Source organism: Pagrus pagrus (genome assembly GCF_965226575.1).
Source record: "Pagrus pagrus genome assembly, chromosome: 7".
Lineage (NCBI taxonomy): Eukaryota > Metazoa > Chordata > Actinopteri > Spariformes > Sparidae > Pagrus > Pagrus pagrus.
Genome location: NC_140191.1, coordinates 7214631 through 7225108, shown reverse-complemented (window position 1 = coordinate 7225108; position 10478 = coordinate 7214631). Strand labels below are relative to the sequence as shown.

Sequence of the window (10478 nt, the reverse complement as noted above, 5' to 3'; positions counted from 1 at the left end):
TCTTCTTCTTTCGTTTTAATGGCGGATTGCGACCGATGACTCTCAAGGTGCATACCGCCACCTACTGTACAGGAGTCTGTAGTAAAGGACAATGCTTGTTTCCCCCTTTAAATCTTTATTGTAGAAAATATCAGTTATAAAAGTACAGACGGATACACGGACAATGCAAAATAAAAATAAACAAACACAATAATAATAATAATAATAATAATAATAATAATAATAATAACATGTTAAATAAATAGATTGGCTTGGAGTTGTCAATTTTCTTATGAATATCGAATTTATTACTTTACTTTATTTCTTTATATCATCGAGCAAAAATATTATGTCTTCTTCTTTTTCTTCCTTATTTCTCCACAGTTGTGTTTCTGCCCTCTGTCATCCATCCGGTGTTGTATCGAGCAACAACTACAACAACTTTTGGAATGTGTGCTTACTGACACAACTGATTATATTATATAAAGGGCCTATATAATCATATAATCAGTTATGTCATTAGTCTAAATCATAGGCTAATGAAAATGCAATTGTTCCCTTAAGGCATATTACCTGGACGTATTGATCATATTTAATTTTTTGCCCACTATAAACTATATGTGATGGTTTTCTGTTCCAACACTTTCAAAGGTCAAAAGAAATTGTAGATTACAAAAACATCATAATTTTTAAGGTTGTATATTAGTCTTAAAGCAACCCCTGTTATAGCGCCACCTGACAGTGGAAAATGTGACTGTCAGATACCGTTTCGCCAGTGTTCAATTCATAGTGCTCATTAATTCTATCACAATCACAAGTCCAGTGATTTGTCCATTACAGCAGGGGAATGCATCCTTAGCCGAAAGTGTGATTGTTGTCCCTGAGATCAACATGAAAGGAAGCTCACCACATTGAAATTGCCTGTGTTGGCAGAACATGAGTGCCTTACCACTCCACTTGTAATTGAAATTTTGCACAACTGTGAATTTAGCAACTGTTTTTAATGTATTGTATGTTCCATCTACCTGCCCAGGGAATACGGGTGGAAAATAACTTGCTAAAATCTGGTGCAATGCATCTCTCAAAAAAAATTAAAAAGTTCCCTCTTGGGTGTCCTTCTAGTGGAAAAAACGTGATAACGGGCTGTCTAGGGTGTAGAAAAACAAGATAAAGTACCTTCTCGTGGGTCCCTTCACTGGACAAAATGTGACAGAGTTCCCTCTCGGGTTTCCTTCCAGTTAAATATACTTCCTCATATATTTTATTACAGAGGTGCAGTAGTTATAATCATATAATAACATTATTCAATCTTTACCTTTTGTAACTGTGTCAGTATAAATGTATCATGACTGTCTGCGGGCTGGTGCCCCTCCAGTACAGCTGGTGCCATTTTTATTTTTTCGCCCTCAAACATCCTGAGTCCGCCACTGCGTAGTTTCTACCATCGGCCACTTTTACACAGTCAAAGATAAAACCACGCCTACATTTATTACCGTGCTGTGTTACTGAACACAAGCACCTTTTTCTTGCTGTGTATATAAACTGTCCAGAGTTTGTGCAGTAAACGGGGCGCTGGTTTGATGAGTAAAGAGGGAGGTGACCTGACTGTGAACAGGCGGAAGAAGAGGTGAGTTTTATTTCCAGTCCAGCTTGAAGACTTCTCGTTAACACCGGAGAGCAGAGCTGCTTCACGGTTAAACTGTTTAAATTAAACGTTGAACGGTTTTCTTCAATTTAACAACAGTGGACGAACTTCAGCTCAAACTACTGAAGCTACTATAAGGTAATAAATCATTACATTTGCCTGTTTTTTATTACTTTCACTTTTACAGCTCTACTTCCTCTTCACAGCAGTTGAGACATTTTAAAGTTAGCTAACACTTTGCTAACGTTCGTGTTTCTAACAGACGGTGACAGCTAACGGTTAAAAGTGCTTTAACACGACGGTTGAGTTATTGTTGTATTAAGACGAGTGAGTGTGTGTGTGTGTGTGTGTGTGTGCGTGTGTGCGCGCGCGCGATAGAGATAGGGTAAAACCATAGACATATAAACGTTAACTACTCCTCATATGTTCAGTATACATGTAGGCACCAAACCACCGGATGTATTTTTATAATGTTTTTATGAGTGTTTACAGCTGCCAACGTATGTAACGCTGCTACTGTGATGTTAAATGACGGTTAAATATTGAATCTGTGTCTATAATAACCAGATCCTGACACGTAAATGTGATGTATGTTGGAATAAAAAGCACCAACGTCGTTTTTACACGGTGATTTCTGATAATCTAAGTAATAAAATTAACAATCATGAAGACAAATAATTAAAAAGTCCGCAAATCAAGATAAGAAACTGCAACTGGCAGTGAGCCTGCTTTCTTTTCTTTTAGCAGTGAAGTGATAAACTCCATGACAGAACATTATAAAATATGATATTGTATAAAATAACATGGTAAAAAAAAAAAAAAAAAGTAAAGTTGCAGTGGGCTAGTTTTATAAATATGCACTATATATATAGTTTGTATTATTATTATTATTATTATTATTGTTGTTACTATTTTTCTGCATATTATTGACTTTGAATGGGAGCAGCTGTAACGCAAGCAATTTCCCGTCGGGGATTAAAGAAGTATTTCTGATTCTGATTCATACATTATGTAGTCAGTAGTCCATATTTAAGTTGACAGTATGGTAGACAGATGTACATTTACGTGTCAGGATCTGGTTATTATAGACACAGATTCAATATTTAACCGTCATTTAACATCACAGTAGCAGCGTTACATACGTTGGCAGCTGTATCCGGTGGTTTGGTGCCTACCTGTATACTGAACATGTAAGGAGTAGGCCTAGTTAACGTTTATAATCATCAGACACCGTTACAGACGTTGTTTTTGGTTCCTATCTGTTTCCTGAATATATTCGTACGTGTGTGAATGTGTAAATGAGAGACATTAACTTATAGCACTTTGTAGAAGGAGCTTTATAAAGTTCACTCCATTCACTTGTATTAGTTCAAGGGGCTGAGCTGCCTCCTCCAATATGGCGGCGACGTCGACGTACGGTCAATGAGGCGTCTACGTATATATGTCTATGGGTAAAACGGCCATGCTAGCTCAATTAGCCTAGCATTGATGAGAAAGTAGCAGCAGCACAGAGCTGTCCTGTCTATTGAAGGTTTCCAGGAGACTCTGTATGTGAGAAATGTACTTTTCATTACTTCCTCTGTACTTTTACTTTTTAGAAGTGAACTCTGATTGATGCACTCCTTCAGAGAAACTTGTTTGTTTTAATCTTTTTTTTCCTGGGCTGTTAGTAGATTAACAGATCATGAATTGGTAACTATTATAATAATCAGCAGATGTTTTTTAATAATGTTTAAGCTTCTCCACTGACAGGATGTGCTGCTTTTCTCTTTCATATCACTTCAAGTTAAATATTTTTGCTATTTGGACTATTTTTTTTGCCCTTGGGAAATCAAAATTGCCATTTTTCACAGTTTTCTGACAGATTTCTGACTGAACAAGTAATCAGCTGATCAATCAATAATCAGCAGATCAATCTACAATGAAAATAATAATCACATGCAGCCCTTCTTTAATCACTTAACACATTTAAAGTGGCCTATAACATAATCTTACAGACACTAACATAAATTGATTAAATTTTTTGGAAAATGTTTCAAACGGCTGCTTATGTGTGTTATTAAACCATCACGCCACCAAAATGGTGCATAGACACTGCGGTCACAAGTTGATCTGGCCACCTTGTGCGTCCAAGAGGTGGCTGTGTGTCTGCTGTGAGGAGTGAGATAGGCTATACCGCCAGTCATCTGTGTGGTCTGTTTGGCGTAGTGAATCGGTTACCGTGCTGGAGTTTTTTTCCCTCAATTAGTCTGAGTTCAAGTCCTGTAATTTTTTTCCTTTTTCGTAGTTCTATGTGATGCATGTTTACTCAAACAGGAAGCAAAGACGAGTAAGTGTATTTAATAAAGGTTCATACACATTCACAGGAAGAGCAACTGTCCCTTTTCCTGTTTACAACGTCTTCCGTAACAACCAGTAACATGACACATCTTTGATGAAGAAACTACAATATAAACTTGTGAATGAGAGCACTGATGAACTGAATGAACGTTATTTTAAGTTCTGAATATTCATGAATTTACTCACTAGTTATTCTATGACATGTGACTTTCTCAACAAAGTGAGTCTTTTCATGTTTTGTTAAATTTAATGATTTTTAATCTGAGCTGACGTTACTGCTGAGAGATGAGGGAGTGTCAGGTCCTGCAGTGTGTTTTATCACTCTTATCACCACATCATCTCCCAACATGTACAAGTAATGTTAGCTCACAGTTTTATGCAAGAGAGCCATGTTGTAATGTTGCTTGCTGATGGAAGCCTGGCTGGTTTTCCTTCAGGTGATAACACTACCTGTCTTTAGCAGGGAGCCACGATGACTCCAGAGGACATTTTCAACACTCTGGAGGATCTAAAAGTTGACGAATTCAAGGATTTCAAATGGTATCTGAAGCTCCCTGAAATCCTGGAAGGATACCAATACATCAAACAGTCCAAGCTGGAGAGTGCAGAAAGACGGGACACAGTGGATCTGATGGTGAACACCTTTACACTTGATGGAGCTCTGAAGGTGACCATGAAGATTTTAGAGAAGATAAAGAGGAATGACCTGGTGCAGAGTCTGTCAGCCAACAGCTCAGGAGCAGAAGGTCAGTCACATTTTTTTATTTTAATTTCATTTTCAGACGAAGAGAGTGAGTCGACGACACAATACTTGTAAAGGAACAGGCCTCTCAGTACAGAAGCTCATTGTTTTCAGCAAAGAAAAACAAAGAGGCCTGATTTCATAATTAGGAGAAAAGGTTGAAGCTATCAATAATTGTTATTGGAGAGAATGGAGGTTTGATGGTGCTCGGGTTTACATAAATAAACATTATTTAACTGAGCAGAGATTCATTTTAATGGTGCAACAGAGCTCTGCCTAATTTAAAATCTGGATTAACTCATCTTAAACCTAGTTTTACTAAACTCAGATTAGAGCTAATCTTTGATTAAATGAATCCTTGTTGGTGCAACGCAGCCATAATCTCTCTCTTTACCTCTCTCTCAGTGTCAGTGAATGTCGGTGATATTGGAGAGACTTCAGAGAACAGAGGACCTTCTTCCTCTCAGAGTGAAGGCAAAGCGGCTGTATTCTCTGGTATGTATGGAAGCCCTGAAAGACAAAGTTTAGTTTTTGGTGGAACCAACCAACAGACTAACTTGTGTCTGTCCATCTAACAAGTGTCGCTCTGATGAAAGTGTCCTAAAAAAACGCTCTGAAACAAACAGTTCTTACATGAAACTGCTCACAACAAGGTTTGTGGATTATTTTGAGTAACTGGGTCATGATTTCTGGAAAGACAGCAGACATCTCTAAGGCCAATATCTCGGCAACTCACACTAAAACAATCTAGAGGTATAACAAACATGACAGATCAGAGGAATAAATATTATTTTTGATTCAGGGTTAACTGTCCCTTTAAGTCTTAAGTTGAATCTGTTTGAGTTTTTCCAAAAGTTTAGCACATATCTGCTCACATATGCAGATGTTTCTCCTTTCATACGACCTGTTCGCTGCCAGTAGATGGCAGCAGAGTGTGTGACTCCTGATAACAGCGTTGGGATTGATTGTAGGGCAGGTGTAGTTATTAGAAATAAATAATTATTGATGGCAATTGTTAAAATCAAATTGATCAAAATTAATTAAAAATTAAAACTGCAAGCAGTGATGAACAGGCCCTCGCCCCACGTACGTCGGGCCGTGGCGCTGTCGGAGGGCGCGCACCTAGATGTCTGCTCGCCCGTTGCTTGGGGAAAGGTTCCTACCTAAATGGGATACATGTCACCCAAAACACAACAGTGACATTGTCAGTGACTTCCTGTGTCTAGTGGGTGGCACTACGGATATTGATGCAAGCCCTGTACATGTGTGAGGAATTTGATGTAGATTGGAAATTGTATGTTTGAAAACAAAAAATGGCCGCAAGCAAACCAAGATGGCCGACTTTTTGTTGGGGCGAGAAATTCCACAAAAGTAATTCCTGTCTAAATTGATGAGACCTATGAGTCCTGCAAATGTCATGAAGATCGGAGAAAGAAAGTTGTTGTTCACATGACCCACCGTTAGGGGGCGCTATAGATATGACACAGTATTGCTACATAGACTATTCAGGGCAAACCCCCCTACATGCATGAGTAATTTGGTGTAGATGGGAAATTGTATGTTCAAGTTATAAGGACTTCCTGCTTATGGCGAAGGATCGAAATTGAGAAGTTTGAGAAGCTGAGCTATCAAGAAACATGTTTAAACTATCGGGAAACAGTATTCTGTCGATTGGTTTCTCAATAAATCAATTAGTTGTTTGGTCTATAAAATGTCAGTAAATGGTGAAAAGTGTCTATCAGTGTCTCCCATAGCCGAAGATGACATTCTCAAATGTCTTTTTCTGTCCACAACCCAAAGACATTCAGTTTACTGTCACAGAGGAGTAACTGGAAACATTTTCTCATTTAAGAAGCTCGAATCAGAGAATTTGGACTTCAACATTTAGTTGCTCTGATTGGTTGTAGGTCTATCCCGTCCAGAAGCATTTTGGTCTGTTGATGGAGGATGCTACTTATATCATCCCCATGTGGTTTCAAAGAAGTCCTGCAGGGCCTCACTGGCTTCCTGAGTCCACCTCCTCACAGTCCTTGTTGAGATAGGCTGCTCTTGAAATACAGAAACATACATACTAAGGTGTTAACAACGTGTAGTTGTGGTTTGATCTACCTACTAAAAGCATGGCAGTGGCTTTGTGTGCACTTTTAGCATTAGCATACAAATTGTCGCAACGCAAGGGGGGTTTGTTAGACAATGCCACTAACCTACAATGTACAATGTTTTAATGTTGTGGCTTATCAGTGTGAATGTTTAAGAAATTGTACTTACATGTCCTTCACCAATAAATTGCTAAATAATCAATTGTATAGAATTTTTGGTCAAGTATTTCCTTTAAACTTCCTGTGAAGTTGCCCTCTTGAATATTTCTAATCAATAAAATATTTAAGTTTCTCAAAAAAAATTATATTTTGCATTTGAGGTCAAACCAAACTACACCAATTAATGTTGATTGTTCTACTGTCCAATTTAAACAGTGACTAACCATCAACATATATTTGTGATATTAATGTTATTTCTCTTTTTAAAGAAGCTGATGCCTGACATTAATCTAATGAAAGTGTTTCTCCTCCCCTCCACCCTCAGGGAAGCACTTTGTGGATAAACACCAGTGTGATCTGATCGCAAAAGTGTCCAATATAGGACCAATATTGGATCATCTCCTGAAAGAAGGCGTAATCCAACAAGAAGATTATGACACAATCAGGGCTGTCCCGACCACTCAGGAGAAGATGAGGGAACTCTACAGCGGCCCCCTGAAAGCTGGAGGTCAAAAAGCCAAAGACATCTTCTTCCAAATCCTTAAAGAGAAGGTGCCATATCTTGTTGCTGATCTCAAGAGCAAGGAGTCATAAATACTGTGACCTACAACATTAACTCTTTGCTACCCGAAGCTAAGATTGTTACAGATTGACGCGACAGTTTAATAGCCAGTATTTATGAAACTATCCTGGTTTATATTTTTTTTGTATTAGTTCTTAAACTCGACTTGGTCGTGACTCGAAAAGGTTAATAACCACTGTTCAAATGTGTCAGTGATCAAAACAAACTGCACATATATAATAATGTCTATGCACCTCTTTTTCATACATGGTGTTTTTTTTGTATTCGCTCATCATTTGTTGCTTTTATGTAGATAAATTGTTCTTGTCATCCAACAAGACATTTTGATAATCAGGGCTCTGTCTACCTCACAAAAAGCTCTGGTCAGCCTGAAAAATTGTGTTCTTCTCTAATGTCTCCTCTTCCAAGCCTACAATGACCGCTTTCTCTCTGTGTTTTACTTATTTATTTTTTATTTTCGTGTCTGTTCTGGACAAGGCCTGCTGTAACATGGTGTTGAAGAGGACCCACTCTCTCTGTAGATATAAAAGGCTCATTCTCAGGTAACAAAAACACAACTCTTAGTTTCAGGTGATTATACACTGATGAAATCATAATTATAAATATTATATTCAGTTACTGCCAAGAGAGCCTCCTAAATTATGCACACTGGACCTTTAAATACAAATGTGTATGGTGTGCAGTGTCTTCCCTGCCATGATCAGTGAGGCCCATTTAATTGTTTTATTTTGATGACATGAGATGAGATTTCATGTAAGGTTAGAAACCAGATTCAGAAAAAAGGTTTATCAGACGATGATGTAAGAAAAGACTGAAGAAAACTAGACATGTAATGTTTTTATCAAATTGACCGAGAGTCTATTTTGTTTATGTAATTTTGTAAAACATGCTTGATTACGAATGGTTATCTGTACATTTTAAAGTTGGTTTAAACTTTCATTTGTTCAAAATATTCTTTTTATCTGGTGTTGCATCTTTTAGTTCTGCTCAATAAGAATGTTTTCCGTGGTCGTTCAAAATGTTTTCTATTCTGAAATTTATAATAAAATCTTGTGATTGCTATTTTAAATTCTGACTGAATGGAGTTTCTTAAAAATAGTATATTGTGACAACCCCTCCACCCGGCACTAGGTGTCCCCGTTCTTTTCTGTTTGTAGTTTTCAGGGGCTGAATGGAGGGTCATCAGCTGCATGAGCTACCACTGAGTCAGGTGTGCTCTTCCCATAAATATCTCCCTCGTTCTGCAGCCCTGCTCTCCCTGGGAAAGATCCCTTTTCCCTCCGTCTTTGTTAGTACATTATTGTTCTTCTGCCAATTCATGTCTCACATTTTTGTCACGTGTGCTTGTCTTTCACTCCAGGGTTTTAAAAATGTGCACGTTGACCTGAACATTTATTTGTGTTCAGAGGGGTTCATGTCCTGATTCAGTGATACTGAGCTGGATGTTGTCAGTCAGGAAACTGTAGGGTGATTAATAGATTAGTCTTTACTGCCAATGTTATAAGTAACAAACTGCCTGAATTTGTATGATTGTATTGTCCTTAAGTCCAAGTATTTTAAAATGTTATAAAAGTTGTATCTTATCAAATGGTGCAACCATGCTTATCCTTTGCCAACATTTGGACGAAGAACTGAGCTGCAGCTTCTCTCTGAAATGTTATGAAGGTGAAGATGAACACACTTGTTGATCTACATTTCCTCTCGTCTGACTGCTGCTGATATTTCCTTTTACTGATTAAGAATCTGTGTCTGGACGGATGGAAGGAGGCTGAAAGCAGAGTCTTATTTTAAAGAGGATCAAGTCTGTTTCCAGTTGTTGGGGACTGGAGAGCACCGCTGCATATGTGAAACAAAGTTGTATAAAGCCTTTTGTGGCTCTAGAGGGAGCTGTTTGATAAATAATGTTGGTTGGAGCTGAAGACTACAAGGTTTGGATATGAAACAGTCTGGAGGTGTCAGCACAAGTTGTCATCTGAAAGGTTATTTTGCAATGTGTGTGTATTGTGTTTGATTTCCAAAAGGTGGAGGCACATTAGTGATGTGTTTCTCATGAATATCATCAGATCTACCGTGTCTATCATAAAGCAGGAGGTGGAGACAGTTTCATTCTTTGGTACAATCTCATTTGATTTTCTTATATAAGTGACATCTGTTTGAGAATTCATTTTAAAACAGCTAAAAGACACTTTAATTACCACATTAGGCAAAATTATTGTTTTAAGTGATACAGTGCAAAATGAAACAGTAAAGTAATAATGAATGAATAATGAAAAGCTGCATTTTGTTTAGATGTTGGACTTCAGTGTGTTTGAGGACTGAAAACAATATTTAACTCAGCAAAACTGAAGAGTAATAAACTGAAAAAATAAATCCTCATATTTCAGAAGAAAACATATTGTTATGATGTAATATACAGTTTAATAATAATAACTTTATGTTTCATGCAAAGTAAAGTATAAAACATGTCAGTGCTTAAATGTAAAACTGTCCAAACTGTCCAGAGTTTGTTTGTGTGTTTGAGGAGTAAAGAGGGAAGTGACCTGACTGTGAGCTGAACAACACTTCAGACTGGAGGAGGACTAACGGAAAGTACTTCATCGTCTTCAGGCTGCTGAACGTGCTGAAGGTTCAAGATGTGTCTGGATTTTAAATTTACTGTGTTTTCACATGTTCAGAGACGCTGAAACAGACTCCGACACACAGACGGAAGAAGAGGTGAGTTTTATTTCCAGTCCAGCTTGAAGACTTCTCGTTATCAGCGGAGAGCAGAGCTGCTTCACGGTTAAACTGTTTAAATGAAACGTTGAACGGTTTTCTTCGATTTAACAACAGTGGACGGACTTCAGCTCAAACTACTGAAACTACAAGTTGTTCTCAAAACGGTAATAAATCATAACATTTGGCTTATTTTTATTACTTTCACTTTCACAG

The 10478-nt window shown here is 37.7% G+C and overlaps 2 protein-coding genes across 13 annotated transcripts in view; both read left to right on the top strand.

Moving 5' to 3' along the window:
* The first annotated feature begins 1470 nt into the window (after positions 1–1470).
* LOC311259705 (apoptosis-associated speck-like protein containing a CARD) lies at positions 1471–8888 on the top strand. 7 transcript variants are annotated; one of them, XM_084356992.1, is made up of 5 exons: positions 1471–1606; positions 1724–1762; positions 4428–4710; positions 5112–5201; positions 7290–8643. In XM_084356992.1, exons 3-5 carry the CDS (start codon positions 4437–4439, stop codon positions 7556–7558), a joined length of 633 nt encoding a protein of 210 aa, XP_084213118.1. In that variant the 5' UTR covers positions 1471–1606; positions 1724–1762; positions 4428–4436; the 3' UTR covers positions 7559–8643. The 7 variants fall into 7 exon arrangements, 5 of the variants coding, with proteins under 5 accessions (XP_084213118.1, XP_084213117.1, XP_084213120.1 ...); XM_084356991.1 differs by having other exon boundaries at positions 4425–4710; XR_014622931.1 differs by lacking the exon at positions 1471–1606 and adding an exon at positions 8705–8888 and having other exon boundaries at positions 1613–1762; positions 4425–4710; positions 7290–8089.
* A 1092-nt stretch (positions 8889–9980) lies between these two features.
* LOC311260263 (uncharacterized protein) overlaps positions 9981–10478 on the top strand; it is a 50201-nt gene continuing 49703 nt past the window's right edge. For 4 of the 6 annotated variants that reach the window (XM_084357881.1, XM_084357877.1, XM_084357882.1 and 1 more), the window contains exon 1: positions 10269–10429. The gene's annotated coding sequence lies outside the window, so the exon portion shown is untranslated. The other 2 variants (XM_084357878.1, XM_084357879.1) reach the window with 2 other exon arrangements.